Genomic DNA, 25689 nt, shown 5'->3' on the forward strand with positions numbered 1-25689 from the left:
CGAGTCTGCACAAAGCTTTGAGTGCAGTAATGATGAGAGCTGTAGTACCACACTGACCTCTAATGGTCAGAAATGGTACTGGCATTACCTAGACAGGCTGTGTGGTTTTAAATGGCAACAGGAGAACAATATCTGTGATGATAATGAACCACAAGTCTTCAATACAACTAAAACTAATTAAAACAGCACCATACAATGCAATAATGTTTTACACCTATAGTCTAATCAGAGTAGGAGATTAATGATTCCCCCAAATGTCATATTAAAGCCTATTGACAGAATAAATCGTAACCCTTGTCCCCTTTTCTAATTGAGTGAAGCACAGCAGGGAATTTCTTCCTCTGACCCACAGTAAAAGCACAAGCACCTGGACATGACAAAGCAGAGTATCATTAGTCCGCTCCATTACAGTTTAGGTGTTCTCATTAGTTGCCTGTGCTGGGGTTATCATGGAATAAAGGTCAGACCTACTTTTCTTTGCTCTCGCAGGCTTTGTTAGGAGAGTACAATATGGCAATGATGTGCATAATGCTTGGCATGGGATCATCACTCGACCCAGACAGTCAGGAGTGCGTCTGTTGGTATAATTAGCTCATGTGAGGTTTGCAGGGAAAGAAATGTACAAAGTAGACCCTTTCTCGACCCTGATCTGGAAGCCAGAGGAAGATTAATTTATCATGATTCTTAATAAGCACGAGCTAAAATTTGGAGGATATCCTCTATTCTGCTTCAGATAAAAATCAGAAGGATGCTGGTGCTCCATGGCCTGAGGATTTATTGTTATGTCTATCCAAGAGAAAGCTAGCCAACTGTTGTGTGCATGTACTTCTGTTTCAGGGCAGATAGTGTTCATTTAGAGTCTCAGCATGTCAGATATTTCTGTCAGTGTAAAGCTGGACCCTGCTTACCAACCGGGCCTTTACGTGCAAGATGGGAACAGGATATTTATAGAAAGAGTCTGGAGACTCAGACAAGAGCAGATAATTTTGGCTCGGTTTTCCCCGCCTTGCAGTCTCAAGATGCTAAATCCAGAGCCAAACTATGAAGTAGTTTTTCCGGTGTAATAATGTTTGGATTAGCAGGCTAAGCCCAGGTGTAATTGCAGGTAAAGGCATTATGCAGCTCACTGAGCTGTTCTGCTCTGACTTTTCTGCTCTCTATATAAAAATAAAAGCGCTGAAACAGCGTCCGTATACACCGCGATGTACGTGATTGTTTAAATAAATCCTCCAGCTTGTGTTTTCTGACACTAGCTGGGTCATAAATGAGCACAGAAGAGCTTTGTGCAAGCATGTGCTGAGTTGGCATATCCTCCAGCTGTAGCAGCCGGGTCTCTGGCAATGCTGGGTTGAGGGGGTGGGTGGGAGCAAGCATCTTCTCCTACCTCTCAAATATCTTGCTCATTTGTATATTCCCTTTTTGACCTTTTGCTGTTTTAATGTATGCGCCTAAATGAGGTAACTTCCAGATGGCTGTACCTTGTAGAATGCCCTTTTCTAACAAAGTATGACTGCTTTGGTAAATACCTGCACCTTTATCAGTAGATGTTTTATCAGTGTGGAGTTTATCTTGTGTGCAGTCTCATAGGAGTTATGGCCTCAGTACTTAAAATAATTGAACTTAAACATTCAGTGTGTGCAGTTTACATAGTTTTATTCTCAGAAAATAGAAATAAGGTGATACTTATGTCAGTACACAGCCTGATAAACTACATATGCATGTTCTAAAATGTTTACATTTTCATTAGTTTAAATTATGTACTGGTGTTAAGGTCTAAAGATCCAGTGTATGTGAGTACATGATATTAGCCTGAGCAAGGATTCATGACAATAAGAGGGGAAAAAACTGATGCACCTTCAACTTTTATTCAACATCACAACTCCTGTAGTAGACATTTGGTCTGAGAGAACAGCAGACTATGGATATCTAGCAGTACGTCTCAACAGAAAAGCACTACACGTGAAATGAACAAGAGAGACAGGAAAGTTAAAACATGGCTACAGGCCTGCATGCACAGAATGATGGGAGTAAATAGACGTGTTCTCCTCTAGGTGAGTGCTGTACAAACTGCCCAGCTACTATTCAATCGGTAGGCCAGTCACTTCCTGTGCAGGCAGCATTGGGTTTATAGAGCTGTCAGATTCTGAGTTGCAAGCACAGTCTGATGTCTGTAGTGTTGGGTAGCATCGTAAGTCAAATCCATTCAAAAGGCACAATCCCATCCTAGACAGTCACCCAACAAAAGCTTCGGGAAAATAAACAGGCAGAAGTCGTCAGAAACTAAAAAAAGACTACAAATCCCACTGTTTCATCCAACAAAGTGCTCTGTGGTGGATGGCATAGCAGCAACTTGAGTTACAAGAACATCAAATCGACTGAAGTGACAGCACACAATGTGTGAGAGTCTGTAAAGCAGTCTGAGTTTCCACTGAACTTGGGTCAGAAAACAGTCCTAAAGCATGTTTTTTAAACAGACAAAGCATTTTTATTTCAAACTAAAACATTTTTGTATCCGACACAAGACCATCCCTCTGTTCATATTTTTTGTCCACTGGCATGTAATTATCTGTTTGTGTTCACTGTATAATTGGAAACATATTACAGACATTTATTCTGGGACTACATTTTTATATTTTCAATTTTTAAAAAAATGGTTATTTACTCCAATTATAGCAGCTGTACTCGTCTCACTGTATGCAGGCTATATGTTCTGCTTAGAAACAGAAAGCATTGTAGGTCACCACAAAAGCATTCATTGAAAACTTTGCAGCAGCATCTTAAAAGAGGAGTAGACAGAAATGGTGCCAGCGGCTGCTGTCTTCATGTTTTCAGAGGAACTGTTGTCAAACACCCAGGATTTCTTACTCTCTTCCATAGGAAGGTCAAAGCTCATTTTCCTCATATACAATTGAAACATTTGGTAGGCAATTCAATAAAATTAGCCAAGCTTAGATTAATTAAAACGGGTGGGTGGCAATACAACTTAAAAAAGGAAAAATAAAAATAAAACAAACAAAATAGTCTATCAATAAATCAGCTAATGAGCTTTCTATTAAAGTACACTGGTATTTGTGAGAGATAAAATCATCTGTTATTGGTTCTCAGTCAATAGCTGATGTGAGTCTGTATTCACCATGTCCCGTGTGGTGGTGGTGGATTGCTGACATGAGTACAGAGAAGAAGAGACAACTTTACAAAATGATCTTTTACCTACTGAGTGATGATTATGTCCCCTCAGTGTCAGTGACAGTGTCTACCACAGGCTGACTCGCAGCTTCCTCCATGGGCTCACTCTGTTCATTGTCTACGTCCTTAGGAGAGCCAAGTTTCTCCTGCTCCTCCTGCTGCTGCTGCTGCTGCTCCTCCTCCTGTTCCTCAGCCTCACTTTCAGGAAGCACTAAATCAGAGGAGGGCTCTTTAGAGGGCTCAGGAGAGGCTGTGGGAGAAACCTCGGGTGAGGGCTCGATAGAGGCCTCAGGTGTAAGTTCAGCCACAGTGCTATTGTCTGTTCCAGATCCATTGACCCACTGTGGTTGTGGAGAAGGAGCTCTCTCTTGTGGCTCCTCCTCATCCTTCTGTGGGCTCTCCTGCTCCTCCAGAGAGTGAGTCGTCTCTTCAGGGGGGCTGGCAGCTTGAGTGAAGGCCACAGGCGAGTCCTGGGGGGAGGCCTCTACCAGCGGGGAGCCTTGGCATGGGGTCTCAGTGTCAGGAGAAGTTTTGGATGGGGACTGAGCCATAGGCTGGGTTGGGGATCCTGTCTGTGGAGGGATCACTGTTGGTGGTGAGGACTCAATCTGGATGGGAGCCTCAGTCACTGGGCTCTGACCCTTGCTGTCTGATGATGGCTCAGGTGACTGGGCAGGGGTTGGTGACTGTGTTGGAGGTGTCTCAGATGGGACTGGGGTTTCTGGCTCTGCTTCAGGCTGTGGCTCAGCTGCTTGGCTCTGTGATGGAGCTGGAGACTTAATCTGAGGGTGAGGCAAGGGCTGATTCAGACCCAACAGAGGGGGCTTTGCCTGAGCTTGAGGCAGGAGTGGAGACTGAAATCGGGACTGAATCTGGGGGTTTAATTTGAGTGGTGCAAGTAGTTTGCCTTGATTGAGGGACAGGTTGGGATTAAGAGGTGGAGTTGGGAGGAGAGGTGTAGGCAGAGGGAGAAGAGGTGTCCAGCCCCCACGCTCACGATCCCTTTCACGGTCTCTCTCTTTGTCGCGATCTCTGTCACGTTCATGCTCTCTGGTGCGATCTCGGCCTCGCTCTCTATCTCTATCTCTATCTCTCTCTCTCTCACGTTCCCGTTCTCGCTCCCGCTCTCTCTCCCTCTCTCGGCTGTGGCGGTTACCATTCATCTCCCTCCTGAAGTCAAAATCTCTCTCATCTCTGTCTCTTTGCCTGTCCCACGGGCGCCTACGGTCATCTAAGTCTTGATGTAGTTCACTGTCAAAGGGGGCTGCACCACCACGGTTCCAGGGCTGTGGCCCACCAGCAGCTCCTGCATTCCCTGGTCCCCCAGCTGCTCCTCCTGTTGTCCCAGGTCGGCTGTCGAAGCGGTTGGGAAAGTTCTGCCCAGGTGTAGGACGGTCTTCCTGGAAGCCTTTTGGGCCACCTGGGGCTGGTATACCTCCTCGCATACCATCTCGTTCGTCAAAGTCCCCTCTGGTCTGGTTCCAGCGACTATCAGGGGTGAAGCCTGCAAGAGCCTGCAGACGTCCTACCAGGCTGGTTCTTGAAGGCTGTGTCCCTGGGGTCTGAAGCAAGGGAGGCCTGCCTCCTCCACTGACCCCTGGTCCACCACCCCCAAGGGGCTCCCTGTGCTCTGGTGGAGGGGTCCTCAGCAAACCAGTGCTCTGCTTCTCCATGGGAGGGAAACGGTAGTCCTGGTCTTTGCCCTCATCAGCTCCAGATGATGACTCATCTTCTGTCTTGGATAAGTTTTCATTGGCTAAGGTAGGAGCCCTGTTGAAAGGGTCTAGCTGAGAGAAAGGAGCCCTGGCACGGGCTTGGGCCTGGGCCTGGAGGGCACTGTCAAGGAGGCCAGCAGCCTGCTGGGCTGGTCCCTGCTGCATAAGGAGTGGGAAGCGGGCGGCCGCCCCAGGTTGGAGGAGATTAGGTCGCACATCCAGAGGTAGCAGGCCTGGCATCCTCTGCTGAGCCAGACCTGACTGATGCAGTGGGTGTGTGAGGGATGTAGGGTGCATGCCAAGGAGACCCATCCCACTGCGGACTGCATTCTGCATGCCTGGGTATGAAACATAATAACATGTATCAATATTTCTACTGGACAAGTTAAAGTAACCTTCATAACAACTTTTTTTAAACTAAAAAGACTAAAAGAAATGTGTTTACTGATGGTAAGGCCAACATAAACAAATGTATTGGTCTACTTCATGTCAGTATGCACAATCACTTCTTCACCTTGCAGTGTGAGCTCTGCAGCAGCATCCATACCCTCTGCAGGTTGGGCTGTCTTATCATTTGATGCCTGCTGAGTTTGGACTCCCACTGGGTTGAACACACCAGCTCCAGGGATGGCTGAGGCCATGAAGCCACCAGGAATAGTGCTGGTTGGAGGAATCATCGCACCGAATGGCGAATCCTTCATTGATTCCTGGCTAGTTGCCACTGAAGGCTGCACTAGAGCTAATGGTGGGTACAAGAGAAGAACATATCTAATCCAAGCTAATAACATCAACAAAATCTGAAAGGAAATGCCATTTTTGTATGTTTGTATGGACTGATAAATATCAAAACGTGCAAATTTATACATTTCAAATGTTATGGGATATCAATACTCACAAGTAGTTGCTGAGGCCATTCCTGCTGTCTGTGCTGCCTGCATAAAACCTACACAACAGAAAACCAACCTTGTAAAAACTGCAGAACTTTGCTATGCCTGATTTTAATATGATTGTTTGTGCCAGCTACCTGGTGGTGGCTGTGAGGCATTAAAGCCAGCCCTTATAAAGGGTGGTGGTGGTCCATAGCCTGGTGGAGGCATCCCCATAGCAACAGGGAAGGCTGGCGGTACCAAACCTACTGCACTAGGAACAGCCTGTGCAACTGGCAGCTGGATGGGAGAGTAAAAGTGTAATGAACAAGTTGCATGGGTTGAAACTTCCTGATAATGCCTAAATACTCTAGAACTCCACTTTGAATTTTAAACATATTAAAAGAGTCCCGCAATGTTACGACTGGATCTAAAAAAGACCATGTATAAGATGAATTTGGGGTGTAACCAGTGTCTCCTTGGTACCTGCACAGGCATCATGGTGACCTGCTGGTTGAAGGTCTCAGTCTGGGTGTTAGATACAGCTGTAGTCTCAGCGCTTACTGGCAGACTAATAGCCTCCTTTGCTGGCTCTGCATTCTTAGCTGCCTCCCATTCTGCAGAAAATAAAAAAAAAATATAAACAATAATCCCACTTTATAAAAACATAACAGTGTTTTTTCATATGTAATCTTTGAATTAATTTCTTCTTAGGGTTGGGGATGCTTGTGTTTGTAGACCTGCTTTCACTTTGTGTGTACATGTTCTAGTATACTGTTGTAGATTTAGAACCGATGCAACTAAATGACTGGTAAAGACATGAAAAAATAAGTGGATGTTTATATTTTTACCATCATTAACTGTCTCCTGGTCAATGATTCCTCCCTCAGCAAAGCCATCAAGGTCATCCAGCTTCACCTTCTCCCATGGTATGTAGGTGACGCCAAGGTCGACATCCCAAAACTGCTTGTACTCTTGCTTTACTCCCTTGTTCAGAGCCCACGCAATCTGGTTCACGGACAAACATTAAAAAAATGGAAGTTGGTCAAAAATACATCTTGGTGCATACATACGCCTATAAAGCTAAACTGTGTTTGAGGTTTCACTGTTAGAGGTCGACAGGAAATTACATTATAAGAATCCTCAAGGAGACTGAGAGCACAGGCAATCAAATTATAAAGGCGATGCATACCTTGATGATTTTGGAGCCAATCTTAAAGGAGCCAGTGCTGAGCTTCTGGCGGGCTCGGTATGCGTCCTGTCTGTGGACCATACAGATGTAGGCGCAGCCTCTGGGAGGGATCATCTGCAGCCACATACACAGATTACATTAAATAGGACAGTGGAAGGTCAAAAAAGATATGACCATACAGTGGATAATCAAAATGGCTTAAGGGTCTGATGGATGAGAAAAGAGTAAATGAGGAAAGGAGAAACAAGAATGTGTAGCTAAGAGGAATGAAAGAGAAATAAAAATGATGAGAGACTGTAATTAACAAAAGTAGCAACAGATAATAGCAACTTCGGGTCACTTTAAATGACAAACTGAAGTCTAAAGGAAAAAATTCCAAATTCTGATAATGGTAGACCTGGCTAGCATGCTGTTCACTACATTAGAGGACTAGGAGGAAGGCGGTATTCTTACATTGATTGACTCAATCTGACCAAATTCTTCAAATAAGTTGGTAAGATCCTGCTGAGTGGCCTTTTTGTCAACCTGGCCCACCCACAGAGTTGTGCTGCACACTGAGGAGAAACATATTATTATTCATTAAAGCAGCAGTAACAATTTTTCAAAAGACAGTGAATTCCACATGACTTCTACTCACCACTCAGGGTCTTTGATCGTATGGGAGGCAGTCCTTTCTTCTGCCGTTCCTTCTCCCGCTCTCGGGCACGTCTTTCACTTGAGTACGACCGTGAGGACTTTCTCTTGCGGTCTCTGGAGCGGGAACGTGACCTCTTACGATGTTTACGTTTGCGTGAGCCAGAGCGGGATCTGGACCTTCTCCTCTTCGGAGACCTATTGAAAGAACATAGCATTTGAAAACACATTCACCAGTCACTTTATTAGGTACACCTTGCTAGAACCTGGTCGGACCCCCTTTTGCCTTCAGAACTGCCTTAATTCTTAGTGGCATACTTTCAACAAGGTATCAGAAACATTCCTGAGATTTTAGTCCATATTAACATGACAGTGTCACGCAGTTGCTGCAGATTTGTCAGCTGCACATCCATGATGCAAATCTCCTATTCCACCACATCTATTGTAATGAGATCTGGTGACTGTGAACTCATTATTGTATTCAAGAAACTAGTTTGAGATGATCTGAGCTTTGTGACATGATGTACCATCCTGTTGGAAGTAGCCATCAGAAGATGGGTACACTATGGCCATAAAGGGATGGACATAGTCAGCAACAACACTCAGGTAGGTGGTGGCGTTTGAACTATGCTCAGCTGGTACTACAAGGGGACTAAAGTGTGCCAAGAAAATATCCCCCACACCATTACATTGCCACCAGCCTGAACTGTTCAATACAAGAAAGAATGGATCCATGCTTTCATGTTGTTTACGCTAAATTCTGACCCTAACATCATGAATGTCATAGCTGAAATCGAGACTCATCAGACCAGGCAACTGTTTTCCAATCTCCTATTGTCCAATTTTGATGAGCCTGTGTATGTTCTTAGCTGACAGGAATGGCACCTGATGTGGTCTTCTGCTGCTGATCCCATGTGGTTCAAGGTTTGATGTGTTGTGCGTTCAGAGATGGTTTTGTACATACCTTGTTTGTAATGAGCTGTTATCTGAGTTACTGTTGCCTTTCTATCATCTCAAGCCAGTCTGCCCATTCTCCTCTGACCTCTGACATCAACAAGGCATTTTCTGTCAACAACTGCTGCTCACTGGTTATTTTCCCCTTTTAGGACCATTCTCTGTAAACTGTAAGGATGGTTGTGCATGAAACTCCAGTAGATCAGCAGCTTCATTCTAAAGCTTGGTTTGAACTTAAGAAAGTTATCTTGTCCACGTCTACATGCGTAAATGCACTGAATTGCTGCCATGTGATTGGCTGACTAACTATTTGTGTTAACAAGCAATAAAGTATAAAGTAGCCAGGGACTGTTAATTCCAGTTTGACTTTTTGTCAGGTTTATCATAGACAGACTGTCTCCTTTAATCTATAAACTTTGTCAGCTTTTATAATTGCAGTAAACATTTGTCCATGTTACAAGCTGTGGAAATGAAAGGAATTCTGTAACCTAGTATTAGAAACTCTCAAAGTCAACACCTTTAATATGATTATTTATCAAGAAAAAAAAGACTTTGAAGTAAGCTGGTGAGTTTGTTAGTCTCCTAAAAACAGTATTATACATCACAAGCTGAACAGAGACGTGAGGCAATAGTCACCACTGATTTCATGCAGTGACTTTGTAACAGAAATGGGTTCCCTGGCCTTTAAAGCAACAATCGCTTTTTTTTTTTTTTTTGGACAAGATTAAAAGCTCCCTGCTTGTTCCGTGTAAATTAACAGACATGTCAGCATTATTCCACTCAGATTTAGAAATCCTGGAGATGACATATCTGATGGTGGGACTGACCTAGAGCGCGACCTTGAGCGTGTTCTGGATCGTGTACTTCCAATCTTCTTCTCATCTGCATCGAAAATCTCTTCCTCCATACCATCAGGGCCCTCGTCCAGGTCCATGTCCTAGAAAAGACAGAGCAAACAAGTTGTTTACACAGAAGATAAAAATATTAAATTACAAAAACAATTTCTATTGATGGAGCACTGGCAAACAGTTAGGTGAGTAAATAACCTGCTGTTGGTTGTCAATGGAGTCATCCACCTTGTTCTCTTGCTCAGGGAGCTGTGGCTGGCTGCTACTCTGACCAGTTGCAACTGAGTTTTCTTGGCCAAAGATTGAGTCCTGCCCTTCTAGGCTTAATGCCTGGCAGAAAAAAAGTGGTTTGTATATTTTGTGTTCTTTATCAAAAATACATAAATGCAGGGAAGACAAGCATCTTACAAATAACCATACTGAGAAGGTGTTTATTATTTGATTTTCTTAATGGAAGCCATTTTAGTAACTGATACCACTGTGGAGTTTGGGGTGTGTGGATCACCAGATGTGTTGGTGTGATTGAACATTTTTCTAACTATCTGTACTCCAAAACAACATTTGCCAAATGGCTAATTGCTATTTACTATCTGATGTGGTTAACGCTGCAGCATTGGAGGCAAATATTTATCTATCAAACCACAGCAAGCTTGAGTACGTTGTCTGTATGTGTACACTGAGTGCATCTACCTTCTGTTGGTGCTGCTGGTGCTCTAGAAGCTGCTTCTGAAACTGCTCCAGGTTCTGTTGCTGTAGCTGCTCAGCCAGCTGATGGAAGAGGGAGCTGTTGATGGGCTCTGTTACCATGGGCCTGAGAGAGGCAAGCCAAAAAACAAAAAAAAAAAGGATCACAATCATGTTTTAGAAAAACAAAACTCTCTTCTAAAAAGACACCAAACTCACAGTTGAGATGACGTGTCCTTTTTTGATTCTTCACCACGCTCTGAATCATTTCCAAAATCGAAAGGGCCAAGGAGCTTCTGTGGGGGACAAAAATCATATTCTCATTAGGAAGCATTAGGGGAGGCAAAACTACATTTCATACATTCTGGCTGTGAAAGAAGCATTACCTTATTAAAAGAGGAGACCCTTTGCTCCAGTGGGTTGAGGCTATTTGCTGTAGCAGCAGCAGTAAGTTGAGCCGTCAGTGCTTGCAACTGCACTACCAGGCCAGCATCCAAGGCCTGCAGCAGGGACGGCTGGGGCTTCTGCTGCTGCATCTGCAGACTCTGTACCAGCTGCTGCAGCTACAACAGGTCATAATATAGAGCATTTGTCACATCTTTAATAACAGCTGCTAAACAAACTACAGAGGTTATTCAAGCAAATGACTCTGTTTTCATGACAAACCTTGCCAGTTCTAATGCTCATTTACTCAGATTTTGGGCACAAATGCTGACTAACCTGTTGTCCTTGAGGACTCTGTAGGATCTGTGCCACAGCAGCAACAGTGTCTGTGTTGGTAATCTGGGAAGCCCAATCAGGCAGACTCTGGACTATGTTGGCAGGGGTAGCTGGGGTTGCAGGGGTACCTAACACACAGAGACAGATGTGATGAGATTGATGAATTTGATTATTGGATAGTGTGGGTATGCACGTTTCACATCTGTTTGACTTGCCAGGTGTAGTGTTATTGACAGGAGCAGCACTGCTGGGCATGACAGGTGTGACACTGGGAGGGGGAATTCCTGCAGCCATGTCCAACAAAGGCTGGATGATGTCACTCTTGAAGACTGCATTCTTTTGCCAAAGGTTCAGTACTCGCACTATCTTACTCTGAAAACAGAAAGGATGAAACACACAGTTGTTATACAACAGCAATATGCAAAGAGACCATGCTTCAAGACTGATGCAACTTCTATAATAAAAGAGGGCAGCAGGACTCTCTTTTTTAAACATCTTGATTACACCAAGACATTTATTTTTCAAGTCTTTCATGAGTGATAATAAACACGTGCAGAAAAGTGCAACAAAGTAAGCCCATCTTGGGCACTTCTCAATTTAATCCAGAAAACACATAGAGGCATACTCTGAATTAATGGAATCAATTCATGTGAGACCATGACAAAAAAATATTACAAATTGCCCAACCTTATCATCTGAGGGACAGCGATAGAGGTGCTGGAACGTTGCAATAATGTTCTTGCTGAAGCGTGGAGCAAAAACATCCTTCTCTGTTCCAAACTGGTGTCGTGACTGTCTGACAATCGAGTCGATGACGTACAGTCCTGGGACCTTGTATTCTGGTTTGCACTGTAGATTAAAAAAAAAAAAAAGGATTATTTCAGCATGACAGGTAATTAAACCCCATATATATTGGATTTTAACATTTTCTTTGATTTACATGCCCTTGTGACCAGTTAGGGGAAAAGCAATCTTTTAACTGTGTATTAACCTCATAATCATGGCTTTAAATCCATGTTATCTTAGAAATTATTGCACACCAAGTCCTTCAAATCTTTGTTTCTATAGCTCACCTTTTGTATGAATTTCTCCACACTCTGGACAACGTGCTTGTAAAACTGAAAGACAGACAAAGGAAACATGTGAGTCACTTGACTTAGTGTATGAGAAAACAAAAGGGAGCAGTGGCCTTAAAGTCATTTGAGATATGCTCGTTGTTGGGTTTCAACTGAAAAATCTAAATTGTAGTCGTAGACGTCCCAGAGGATTGACGACATGTACTAAAGAGCTTTGAGTGGTGTTTTTCCAACTGCATATGCTAACTGGAACCTTGAGGGCTAGCAGTGGAGATAGTAACATGAGAAAATCAAAGTAAGACATTTACATCACAAAATGGATGCTAGATCCAAAGAACGATCATGAATAAGAGAGCAAAGAGGTCAGCACACAAGGGAATGTCCAAACAGAAGGTTCCTGTTGCTTTTTTGTTTGGGACAGCCATACAAGACACAACAAAATAAACAGTCACTAGTGGCAAACTGGTGTCAACACGGTCAAAGGGAAACGTCTGTCACAGAATGAATTTTTGAAACATCTTCATCACTGCAGAGAGATATGTGACAGACAACTGCTCATTAGGCACAGGAAACAGGTAAAACATGCGCTCTCCTCTCAGAGTTTGATGGCTGTAATGAGCTCAACATGCTTATATGAAATATAACGTATAGCCTAATGTAATAGTGTGTGTTCACTTTGCAGAGCATCTGTCTGCCATTCTGGGGCTTTTAACACAAGTTGTATGCTGCATTTGTCCATCTTGGTTTGTCTTAAGCCCAGTAGTGCAGGGAATGATCTTGTAATGGCTTATAAAACTGTTTAAAGGTGTGTTTAAACTAATGACTCTTTTGTTTAAAGTCCACGATGAGTCTAAGAGGCAGTCTGTGGTGTTACACAAGTATAGACATGCAGCTATAAATGTTAGCTGGGTAATATTGCTAGGAAGACAGCCAAAGCTAAGCTAAATCAATGATAAAAATGCTATTTTCACCAAGTTCTTTTCAATAAAAGTCTGTAGTTGTTGTTTTTCTCAAATGCTTTTATTGTGAATGCCCACATCAGGAAATTTGCTGAAGTTATCCATCCATCTACCCATTTTCTTCATCGCCTATCTTGACCAGGGTCGCTGGGGCTGAAGCCTATCCCAGTTGCCATTGTGCGAGAGGCAGGATACACCCCTGACTGGTTACCAGTCAATCACAGGGCTGACATATAGAGACAAAAAAAACAGACCCTCTCAATCATACCTACGGCCAATTTACAGTGACCTATTAACCTAACGAGCATGTCTTTGATGGTGGGAGGAAGCTATCTGGAGAGAACCCACACATGCACAGGGCAAACATGCATGTTCAAGTCAGCTTAACACACCTCAGCAGGGAGGAGATTTACGCTATGAGTGCAGTGAGAAAGAAGTGAAAACAGAGATACTTAGAAAATTATTTTTCTGTGAGTTTAAGCTCAGGACATAAGTTCAATATGCCATCACAGGTTTGTTTAAGGGGGAAAACACATTTAAAGGCATTAAGAGTGTTTTAAATTTTACAATACTGTGATAAAATATTGTTACTCTAAAGGGCAAGAAAAATACAGTGATATGATATGTAGGCCATATCACCCAGGCCTAGCAGATGCACAGTCATAGCTGAGAGTATATCTACAGCTCACTAGTAATAACACAGTTGCATTAGAAACATTAATTTGGACTTCTGTGTCCCTTCACTTGTTGGTCTTATTGACTCTTTATGATACCAAAAGCTGTTACAAATGTTTGAGGAAAAAAGGCCTCACTATCTGCAGTACATTAGTGTTTGACAATTCAGTTTAAAGATTGCTGCTCATAATTTCTGTTGTTCTTCAGATGGTATGTAAGAAAATCCCTCTTTCCTGAATTCTGGAATCTGTCATCGTGCCATCCCCTCCAAAGGCCAACACAGTACTGGGAGTGGTTCAACAACTGTTCTGAAAAATCTAACAATTTTTGGTCAGAAAATCTGGAAAATCCAGCATGTTACCCAAACCATAAAGCCTAAACATCGTTCAGATTAACAGACTATCACATAAAACAAATCTGATATGGTCAGAAAGATTCACTGACTGTTTCATAAAAAGAGTTTTCCTCCTCAAGTCCTGTTGTAGAACATAGAAATCACCTCTCTTAGTTCTTTGGCTGCAACGTTCCTGCCATCAGACAGGTAGTCTTCACAGCACTGATTAAACTTTGAGCACAAACTCATCAATCAGTGTGCCACACAAACGCGTGTCACAGTCAATACAATTGGAAATGATCGGCTTCAGAGCTCAGTGAAGTTTTCCATTAAGTGAATAGTTATCTGTCTTGTCAATGTTGCCAACTGCTTAAACTCTCAGCTTTCAGTCTTCAGATTTGCATGGTTTAGTCCATGTGGTCTTTTATCAGCTGCAACATGAACGAAGCCAGCAAGGAATAAGATTAGTAGCAGCAATAAAGTGACAACTTGTATGATGGAAACCCAGGACACGGGATAAAACGTTCATTAACAGCCAAGGCCAATGAAAATAGTTGTTTAAGGCAGACTGGTTGCACTGTTACATTAATGGCTCAGGCCAAAATATAATAAGAAAGAAAAAAGTACAGGCAGCAAAAGTTGTTTAAAATAAAAATCGTCAATGATAATGGAACCTTTCTGCCAAAGCCTAAGCATGTTTCACAACTTTAATATATTCAGTATGATGAACCTATAGCCACTACACTGTTGTTCATATCCTTATTGAAATTTAGGAGAATTTACCATTAATACCAAAACAAAGGTTCAGAGGATCTTTTTGCCTCATGTTTAAGAGAAATTTATTTCAGAGGACTGCTTAAATGGGACTACAAAGTTGCAACGTGGTTACAAAAGCAACCTTAAAGAAAATGCTTGGATCTTCATGTTTCTATAGCTATCCATGCATTAAGAAGAGTGAAACAAAACTGCATCAGCTTGAGCCACTGTTGCCTATGGAGGGAAATGCAATCCCTCTGCTGCTGTGCACATGGTAGCTGCAGTTGTTGATAGTGCCAGTTCCAACCCTTCATAAATGTTTCCTGCAGAAGTTCTATTATCAGGCATTAGATGGCGTCAGAGATCTGAAAATTTTGTGACAAAAGTTAGTTCTAACCATAAAACCTGCATTGTTGTTAATTCAAACACTGAGACTTGGAATACAACAGCTGAACAGTGTGTTAAGCAATTGCACGTGATCCCATCCTAAGTGGCCACTGGCTAGGTGTCCATTTAAAATAAAAATTAAAAAAAAAAAACATTTTATCATCATTTTTGCATAGGTCCTACATGAATTAATCCAAACTGATGCCTTACAACTGGCATGTTAAGATCCTTTGGCTTCTGCACTATACACCCTATGCAGAGATGAGAAACTATACGCACTAATACAAGAGCATTCAAAAATGTTCATAAAATTTACAAATACTCGACAGTAGCAGTATTAGGTTGTCTACGTTTAAACATATCATACATATCATGCTTTCAACATTTACATAAGAAATCCTGAAGTTTTCAGGGTGAGCTATGTGTGACAGAAGCTTTAACCTGACACATTAGGGCTGTGGTTAACCCATGAAAAACCTGGTCAACTTAACTTACAAATAAACATGAGCTTTTTGCAGCATTATTATTTAACTACCTTACAATGGTTAACTGAAATAAGTTACTCAGAGCCTAACAGCGTGATCACAGCACTACTGGTATTCAACCCTAGGATTGATTAATCCTGACAGTTTACATGACATCATCAATCACATAGCTGCAAGTACCTGCTTAGGGCTTTCTGGCTAATCTGCAACAGCAGTAAACACTACTTCAGCTGAGGGAAGAGCCTAGCCATGAGGAGGGCAGGGTGGACACTCTTCTCTTCTCTTTGAATAAACTACTCTAAATGAATCACAATGGTTGGATTTTACCATTTTGGTGGCAATTACAGTTGAGTTCACCCGTTTGTAAGGACTGATACTGGACAACTGACAAAAGACTCAATTCTAATTTGAAATGCTGAGTTTTAATGTGGTGTGTAATGTTAACACACCACTGGTAGCTATAGCTATTTGTTGGGACAATTTGTTGGTGTCTTCAGTGGAGGATGGTATTTGACTGCTGTAAGCTGCAAAGTTATAGTAGCAGCTAATGGGCTAACTAAGAGCTAACAGTGCTGTTGTTGTTTATGTGTAAAATGTAATACTGTTGGGCTTGGTTTTTACCATCTCAGTCTTGGGTGAGATTCAGAGAGAAACATGTCCTCAGTCTTGCTGTAGCACAGACAAAGCTGCATGCCCATGTTTCTGTTTTTGTATGCTGAATTACTTTCAAATGCAGGTAATAATTATCATTATTATCATTATTATTATTATTATTGTTATTATTATTATTATATTATTATATTATTATTATATTATTATTGACTGTTGGCTATTTTGGCTGGGGACAAAGGTTTTTAGTTGAATGTCTATAAAACAAATCAGTTTTGCCAACAGAGCAGCTCCAGAGTGAAAAGGAGAGGCAAAGTGGAAGAAGCAGATGTGTAAGGATCAGAATGGTGTGTATGGGTGTATATAACCAAACATGATATAAATAGGATAATGTATTTTCAGAAAATATTTTCAATACAAGACAACATTTAGTTTTCTAAGGGCGAAGCACATATTCAAATGAAATTATGGCCAACAGTTGTTTGCTTATGATAGCAGGAAGGTCAAAATTGTGATCAGGATGAAAAATAAATTAACTATGCAGGCCTAGTCCATAATCTAATTTTTTTTTCTTGTTGACATTTTTCTTTTGTTCTCTCTCCCTCCCTCTCTTTTTCAAACAAAAACTGCCCCTCATGTAATTTTGAAATAAAACAGCTATTTTAAAATTAAATATTTTGACTGGCCCAAAAAAACATGATGTGACATGTAAGTGAGCACAGGTGTCCAGCTGTGTTGTTTGGCTGCTCCCTTTTCAGATGAGGAGCCTGTGGCTAAGAAGGTAGAGCTGGTCATTTTGCAACCAGAAGGTCGGGGGTTTGACCCCCAGGTGCCAAATTCACATGTCAACAAGTCCTTGGGCAAGACTCCTAACCCCAATGTGCTCCCAACGCTAGGTCAGTGGCGTGTAATTGTGCATTATACTGATGTCCAATTCTCCATTGCAAACCTCTGCCATCAGTGTATGAATGTAGAGTGAAGGGGTTAAAATGGGTAGGTGTGACCTGCAGTCTAAAAGCACTTTGAGTAGTCAGACAACTATAGAAGTGCTTTACAAGCTCTAGTCCATTTACACTGGTACTTCTAATTAACAAACGGAAATGCTACATAAATGCAGAGTCTTGTATGTACATTAATTACACTTTTACTCAACTGTTATATGTTTTCCTAAAGGGTCTATAACTTGGGCCTGTCTGTATTCAAATCTAAACCCCTCCTACTCTAGCCATGCACTGGATCCAAATAATGAAAGCAGCTCGGGCACACACAGCAGAAGGAGGAAAAATGGAGCAAAGGGTTTCTTTATCAACCATTTCTGACTATGCCATTACATAAGGTCTACATGATCAGCCCTTTGCTTGAGTGTGATTTCTGATTGATTGAAAGTTCACCATGTTGTTGAGCTACTTGTGGCACACATAATGCAGCGCACACCTTGAGTTTTAATAGAAACTGTCAGTTGCATGTCCATAGGATCAACAGGCTGTATATGTAAATATACAAGGTGCTACTGATAATGGGACTACAACCACTTAAGATCTGCCTTGTGTAATTGAGCCTCTGCTTTGGGCTTCATGCTGCTGTCTGGGACAGCAGAAGCCTTGACTGTAGACTGTATATGCATGCAGGAAACACAAACGCTGCATAAACAGTGTTCAGTTCTCTGACTACCGATGAAGATATCAGACAGACTTAATGTAGAGGAGAAAATTTGCAGTTTTGGTTTGCATCCAACAACACAGAAGTTGCAGCAGGACATGCTTTAAGCCATGTGACTAACACTGCATGTCCTTCAATGCGTTATTGTGCATGTGTACATTGTAGGGATGACAACTCCCATTCCAGTCGTCGATTGTTTGGTCGAAAAGCTTATGTCCGACCAAGATCAGTATGAGAAATACCAGGGAGATGAGAGGAAAAAGAGAGCAGGCAGTTAAAGAAAGGGCAAAAGTTTCAGCAGAAGATTTATTACAAAGCCAAAAAGGATGCTGAAGATGCAGATAAAGATATCAATGCAAGTGAGTTAAAAAAGTGGCCTATGACTACTTTATCACAGTGGCATGCAATGTCTGGTACATGCACACGCAAAACCAAGCTAAACAAGGGGGTTCGGGGGCATGCTACCCTCAAAATTGCTCTAAATTCCCTGATCAATTTAAGTGCATCTTCAGCTTTTTGTAGCTTAACACTAGAGATTATCATAGTCTGCTAGATTAACATGTTTTTTCTACACAAATTTTAAGATAAAATTCAAAACATCAGATAAAACTTTAGTTTGCAAATTTAGTCAAACATTCTGCTGATATGTCATCTGTAAATATCAGCAGAAATTTTGACATCTGCCATTATTACTGACGATGAACTTTTTGAGCATATATCTGCAGATACCAATATCATGCCAATAATTTCATACATCTTTTTAGCTGTATGGCATTGCCATATGAGATTGTGTACCAATAGAAACCACCATCCCCTCCTAATTTAGCCATGGCGGAAGTAGTGCCACTGGCATCTGATCATAACCTGACACACCAGATGGATTTGTTTCATCCGTCCATCTGGGAAAGCTTCAATAGGAAATGTGTGAGAAAAGGCAGAGGCTTTGAAAAAAAATTGGAGTATGATTGGATGAACGTTGTCTGTCACATCTCTATGGGCCAATCAGAGCAACAAAACACGTGACGTAGCCGCTATCGAGCTGCGCGTGCGCAGCTACTAAGGAATAACGCGAAACATGGCAACTGTAGACATGTACGTACTCAACTTTTGCCATTTTTGAAAAGAAAACAACTCACTGCTGTTATTTGTTCTTTTAACCAAGAAATGTCGTCAAATTCTCATAAAACTGGCGCTTTAGCAGCATCCATGCTAAACTCTTCCTCCATAACTGCACCAGCTCTTGCTGCTGCTTTTTTACGTCACGACTCTGCTGCGCCTGAAAGTACTGCCCCTCGTCTCTGATTGGTCCTGTCACTTTCTAACCGGGCCCAAACGGTTCAGATGGGTGCTTTGCAAGATGGATTCGCCAGTGAGAAACAAGGAAACAGGCGTATCCATCTGCTTTGCAAGGTTAATCTGATAAGGCTCTGCAGCAAAATAGAGACTAAAGTCTTCTGTTATATGTCACCTTTGCTACACTGATTCACAGTGATCAAAGTGCCAAAACGGCTTTTTTTCCCCATCAGTGTTAGGCTCCTATCGAATCAAATCAAAGTTGCATCATGGCAGATTATGTGATTTTGGAAAATGTTGTCCAAAGAGTCAATATCATACAATGATAAAACTGGTGATTTGCCCCCTTATTTTCATGTGTTTTATCTGCAGACTAATTTGCAATAGGCCTTTAAGCTGGCCACACACTACACAACTTTAAGCCTAACTTTTGGTCCAATGATCATGGGAGTGTTTCCCAAGTGTAGGCTCATCGCAAATGATTGTTTTAAATATTCAAGTTTGTGTTATTAACACAATTATATTACTGATCCAAGTGCATCAGGGCCTCCCTTACCTCTAATTGTAATATCAAAACAATATAGGGATAAGTGATATATCCGAAAGTGCTGTGAAAAAGTATCTGTATGTTTATTTACATTATGTACATATTAGGGGTGTAACCACAGAGTACCTCATGATACAATACACGATTCATGGTCCACGAGACTGATATTACCATGACAGAGCGATTCTGGGATAAACTACGATTCTGGGATATATTGCAAGAAAACTGTATAACGATACATCACAAAACATGTCTAACTAGAGAATACAAAATAGTTGTAAAACTGCTAAGTGCAAGATTTCTCAATTAATTCACTACAACTTAGTGTCAGTTTCACAGAATTTGACAGAGACTGAGCTGAAACACTGAACATAGAGTGAATAAAGTTTTAGCATATACGTACAGTTTATATACACATATACAGTATATGTATATATACGCAGTATAAATATAACTACTATGTAATTTAAAGTTAATATGGAATTTAACAAAACAGAATTACATCATTAAAAAATATGTAGTTCTACATCATCTTGCATTTTAACTATCTTTGTGCAATCTGAAGATGAGGATTTTTCCCCATTTGCTGCACTGAAATAAACTGCTGTCAGAACTGTTTTAAAAGAAAAGGGGAATAAATCAATATAGAGTAAATGTATCTCATGTTATATCAGTTTTTATGTCATCACATAACGACGTTGTAGAGGGAGACTATGGCTATCCTCAACTCAAGCTTTAAGGACTGCTGGACTGTTATGTGGGGAGGGCATGACGTGACGGGCCGCAGTGAGTGTTTTTATCGTATTACAGAAGGCGTCATTCTTAACTACACGAAGACTGCACATGTCCAAACAAATAAAATGAAGTACTGACTGTGTAATTATAGTTGCACAAGTAGAGACTGGCGGTAGCTTCGACAGACTTGTTTTCATTTAAGTTGTAATGCTATCACTATGATGTCTAGCTCGCAGATTCGTCATGTTGTCTGAGTATTCCACTCTGGCGGGGAATATCTTGCAAACAATATGACTCCTGTCAAAGTTTTTACTGTCTTTAATGTTTATGAAGCCAAAATAAGTCCACATATCCACTATGAATGCTGCTAGGTAGGCACAAGCAACTGGCTCGCGTGATCTTGTCATCTAAAGACTGGAGAAGAGGGAAGAGTCAAAACCCGCTGCCAGCTAGCAGTACCTGGCACCAACTAGCAGTCAGGGGGTGAAATTACACCTCAAACTGCCACACCAACAAAGTAAATTATTAATGAATAAAATATCAATACTTCATTTTAAAATATAGATACAGTATCACACCATGAAATATCACCATATTTTAGTGTATTGATATTTTGCCCTGTCCTGTTTTAAATAGGATAACATGTCTGATTCAACTTGTCAGTTGAGTTCTTGTATAGTTGATTCAAATAACAGATTTGACAGATTGAGAAGAAATTTAAATTCAGTTGCTGTTGAAGTTTAAAATCAAAGTATATCAGTTGTGAATTTATGATGTACTTTGGTACAAAAATGAACTAGTTTGAGGAAAAAAAGGAATCAGGAAAATCAGAAATGATCCTTGCATTATGAAGTAGACATGAGTGAGATCAGTTAGGATTAATAGGAATCTTTTCTCACTACACATTAACCTCCTCTTGTCCCTATATGTGCATAAGTAAATACAATAGATTTCGTTTTAAAATCAACAATTAGAAAAAATGTATCTGTTATCTTACTGGGACTTGCCAACACTAGTAGGTAATTATTGGTTATTGAAGAAAAAAATGTCACTCATTTCAGTAAATTAAAAAGAAGCAAACCCCCAGCTCAGAGCCTACTCGGCCCACTTTAGACATTTGAAAAAAAGCTGGGTAGTGTGGTACTTAGAGGAGGGAGTGGAAACGGATGGGTTTTCCAGATTTGGCAGGAGTGACTTTGATGTTCCCTTGCCAAAAAAGCCAGAAAATGCATATTTTTTATCAGTTTGGTGCAAATGTTAAAAATAAAATTAGCATTGATGTGTTTTTTATTGTAGTTCAGTCAGATACTTCAGTGTACAGCTGAAAAAATATATGATACAAGTGTTCACTATCTCCTCATGAATGGCAAACATCCATTCTGCTTAACTAGTTGGTTCGACTTGATTAAGATATGAAAAAAGGGTTGAGATTTTATAAGTTGTTTCATGGTTCAAAACAAATAAATGAAAGAAGCATTACTCCTGCATTGCTTTGGTTGGGACAATGGTCATTATTCCTGCATTTCTCTTGCAGAGTACAATGTTGCAGCATTAGGGTTAAGGCAAGGCTGTGCAATTTAGCAATTGTCTTGATTGGGATGTGCACGATTAGCTGGCTAAACGGTTTAATCCAGATCCCTCTGCACAAGAATTAAAAGTAAATTAAGCAAATGAATACAATTTTTATCAGCTCAGAACCACAATCCTGCTCAAATGTATTGTCTAATCTGTAACCACCTGCCACTTGCAGTTGTTCCTTGAGGACTCCTTTCTTGCTGCCACAATGCTCTTTACTCTGATATACACTATGTCAAACTACTTTAGCACTCCTGGCATATTGCATGGATGGACAGCACAGTTGAGCATTATTTTGATCTAGGAAATGCGTTTAAAGTTGATTAAAGGCTGTGTCAGGTTATACTGACATATAACTTAAGTATTGAGTGTCAATATTCAGCTAAGGAATGAGGATGTTAACCTGCAAGGAGGGTTGAAGGTCAGCAGTGATGACACTGCTAAAATTAGCCAAATTCTGCAAACCAATTTCCCTAAATTACGGTGTGGAAGAGTGACGTGAAGTTTGTTTGAAGGATGTATTTATTTGACTTTAGCCTATTTGGCTCAATTCAATTATAATTTGCTTTTAATTGGATGGAAAATTAAAAGCACAGGAACATCCCTAGCCTCCATGATACATAATAATCACAGCATTTTTGTATCTGTTCAAACTTTCTATCTTATGGTGCTGAGAGTGAAACTGACCTTGGTTAAAAGGCACATACCATAGGCCTATATTTCAATTGCAGTTACAGTGACAGCAATAGCAGTGGTGCACATTTTTAGGTCAAGTTATAGATGAGCTGAACAATTTTACATTAAAAGCTGCATGCAGTTCAATATATTTTTGCAGAGTTATCAGACTGATTTTTATTAATAACTGATTATTCATCCACATCAATCATGATAAAAGACTGTTCTTCATCCAAAAATGGTATATAAAACACATCAATGTTCTTGTTTATTTATGATGTGTGAATGTGCAACTTTTTGGTTAAAACGGCATGCATGTCACATAACCACAAGAGCAAGTGTCAGTGGAAGCAGTAAAAGGAACAAAGCACAGCTTGACAACACATCTCCAATCTGTGGCCAGTTTACACAATCTCTGCTCAGTTGAAGTGAAATCACTTTTCACGTTTCTGCATGCACCGCTGCACATGAGATCATAGAGTGTTGAGGTAAATGATGTTGAATTGATTTGGTCAGTACCGCTAATAGAGGTGCTAGTACAACAGAGTTCGTGTAATATTGCTAAGTTTAAAGCAACAGGCTGCAAGGTAATGTAAGCAGTGTTAAGCTGCTGAGTGTTGTCATAAGCATCCATCAGCTGTGGTTGCATGATGAACACAGATAGCGAGTATAAGTAAAAGCAGCATTTGAAACAAAGCTGCTGCACACGACGAAACATCCTTTTTTATGTACATAACTCACTTAGCAATATTAAAGATAAAACTGTCACAATGCTTAATGCAATTAATTGCCATGGGGCCTACATAAGCCACTCAATTCAGCTTTCTCTTTACAAAGAATATGCACAGGTATTAACTGGAAGCAAATTTATCAAAGTTTCACTGACAGATGGGCCGAGAACCAGGCTTGGCCGACACTGGGTGTGCTCTGCCATGACCAGTGGCCAGCTGGTTCACTCCTATGTTACTAATTTATTTGCAAATAACAGACACAAGCTATCTAATACCATCTAATGCGTTGCATACAGAGGGAAGGCAGCTCAGCACAGGCGGGGCTGTATAGACAGCTTCCCACACACACAGGCATGCACAAGCTAAATGGTCTCCAACATAGGAGAGAAACACTTAGTGATGCGTATTTTTAAACCAATAAAAATAATTTCCTACTACTGATGGCCGATAACAGATAATTATAGATATTTTTTTAGTGTTGATTCAAAAAAATGTATTTTATGTATTAATGCACATCAGGGAATAAGAGAGGTTAGTATATAGTGAGCAGAGATGTTTATAACTCATCAATAACTGACATCACTCATGTTTACATCAACAATCAAAGAACAGTTCTGTTTGTACAACTGTTGGATATTTTTTCTATCTTTAAATTTCAGTGAATACAATTATTCTTATGGCCTTTGTATTTAAAGTACAGCACAACTAAAAGGGAATTCTGCTACCAAAAAGTTGGAGAACTGCTGACAAAAAAAGTCACAATGTTTTCCTAGTTACCCGATAAAGGATGCCTATAGCTTTGGGCATGTGCAATAATCATACTGCATGTCTGTGTGTATAACACACATGCAATGCTGCATTTTTATGTTTGATGCAAAACTAAAGGTGTGGGCTATAGTCATGCTACCTAAGTCAGTGTAATGAATCTGTATGATTGAGCCAGGTGCTTACACAAGCTGCTTTTGACTAACTGTACATAACAAAGTCCCTATCTACAAAGTCCCAATTGATGAAATTATCATCTTATCATCAAGTATCATCTAATTTTTGATACAATTCAGTCCAGTTCATAATGAAAATAGAATATCTGTGTTTTCTATCAATTGGAGGGTACTCTAATAATGCAATGATAACAAAACATGAAGCATTGCAATAAATTAGTTGCTCGTTGCATTAAAAGAAGCTTTGTATATAAGAACATAATACATGCAGACAACTCTTAAAATGGGTCTAATTTTAAAAAAAGGCTTAATTTAATAAAAAGGCAATAAAAGGTAAAGCTTGAGTTTCCTCATCTTGATTCTAAATATTAATTTTCACATATTAAAACCAGTACAGCTGAAATTATCTTTAGCTCGTCCTCTTAAGTGTGGGCAATATGAGAAAAAAAAAATCATATCATGATTTCTTTCACAATTCTGCTTCATTATGATTTTTATGGCTAATTTTTAGGATACTGACATAAAAAAAAAACCTTATTTCCCAAATATTTTCTTAAAGGGATACTTCAACATTTTGGCAAATTCGCCCATTGCCATAAAATTGGAGAATGTGCAGGTCACAACTTGTCCATGAGAGTGTTTTGGAGTTGTTGGATTATGTATTTGATGAGTTTGATGAGGGAAAGCCAGAAATACCATCTGCTTACACTGAGTTGGCACAGCAGCTCCAAACTCGGCAGCGCCAATCTAAAAATAGCTTGCACCGACAACTAAAGATAAAGAACCTTTTAATAAGACTATAGGGATTATGGCAATGGGCGAATTTGCCAAAATGTTGAAGTATCCCTTCAAATTCACAAATACTGACTTTTAAAGAAAATTAATATTCCTCTTTTTCTTCTGCAACAACCTGGTGATCAATGCATAACATATTAAAATATTTGCCATATGGTAAATGGCACCACCAGGTAAGGGGGTCTGGAGGTCTTCTCTCAAATATTTTAAGCACCTACAATTTTTCTATCTTCCTGCATTTACCACAATAAAATTCAGATTTACTTGTGTGTCCTCTTTTATGGTTTTATTTCTTTTTTAGTGTTTGTCGGGCAAAGTTTTACACAGCGATATTTATTTTAAAAAGTGGACTTTATGTATTTATATAGATGCAGCTTTAAACAAGTAGCCTGGTCACATGTAAAAGGATACGACTGAGTTTCACTGTCTTGAGCACATGGCACTGAGTTATGTGCCTTGTGATGTGTAGCTTCTGAAAAGGTCAGAGAAGCTGCACGGGTCAAAATGAATTACTGTTAATGTAAAAAGGCAGTGCAGGCCAAAATAAAAGCACTCATCAGACTTGACTTAAGTGCATACAAATCCAGATAGAATGGCACATTGGTCCAGATCTGGGCCGCAGTCCACCAATTAGTGACCTAGGCACTACACAATTGCTG

At 40.5% G+C, this 25689-nt stretch overlaps 2 protein-coding genes across 5 annotated transcripts in view; both read right to left on the reverse strand.

Annotated features, from left to right (window-relative positions):
- tiam2a (TIAM Rac1 associated GEF 2a) overlaps nt 1-3229 on the reverse strand; it is a 123786-nt gene extending 120557 nt beyond the window's left edge. The window contains exon 1 of the mRNA XM_041811922.1: nt 3211-3229. The gene's annotated coding sequence lies outside the window, so the exon portion shown is untranslated. The remainder of the gene's footprint in view (nt 1-3210) is intronic.
- The window catches only part of scaf8 (SR-related CTD-associated factor 8), a 37386-nt gene continuing 13350 nt past the window's right edge, over nt 1654-25689 (reverse strand). For 3 of the 4 annotated variants that reach the window (XM_041811923.1, XM_041811926.1, XM_041811927.1), the window contains 18 exons: nt 11872-11916; nt 11486-11647; nt 11014-11170; nt 10799-10926; nt 10465-10641; nt 10298-10374; nt 10085-10205; nt 9593-9724; nt 9374-9483; nt 7597-7790; nt 7413-7513; nt 6960-7073; nt 6619-6775; nt 6254-6384; nt 5926-6067; nt 5797-5844; nt 5416-5640; nt 1654-5239 (listed from right to left, as the gene is read on the reverse strand). In XM_041811923.1, the coding sequence (XP_041667857.1) occupies nt 3225-5239; nt 5416-5640; nt 5797-5844; nt 5926-6067; nt 6254-6384; nt 6619-6775; nt 6960-7073; nt 7413-7513; nt 7597-7790; nt 9374-9483; nt 9593-9724; nt 10085-10205; nt 10298-10374; nt 10465-10641; nt 10799-10926; nt 11014-11170; nt 11486-11647; nt 11872-11916 (4236 nt within the window). In that variant the 3' untranslated portion in view covers nt 1654-3224. The remainder of the gene's footprint in view (nt 5240-5415; nt 5641-5796; nt 5845-5925; nt 6068-6253; nt 6385-6618; nt 6776-6959; nt 7074-7412; nt 7514-7596; nt 7791-9373; nt 9484-9592; nt 9725-10084; nt 10206-10297; nt 10375-10464; nt 10642-10798; nt 10927-11013; nt 11171-11485; nt 11648-11871; nt 11917-25689) is intronic. The other variant, XM_041811924.1, reaches the window with a different exon arrangement.

Source organism: Cheilinus undulatus, linkage group 18, assembly GCF_018320785.1.
Source record: "Cheilinus undulatus linkage group 18, ASM1832078v1, whole genome shotgun sequence".
NCBI classification, from domain to species: domain Eukaryota; kingdom Metazoa; phylum Chordata; class Actinopteri; order Labriformes; family Labridae; genus Cheilinus; species Cheilinus undulatus.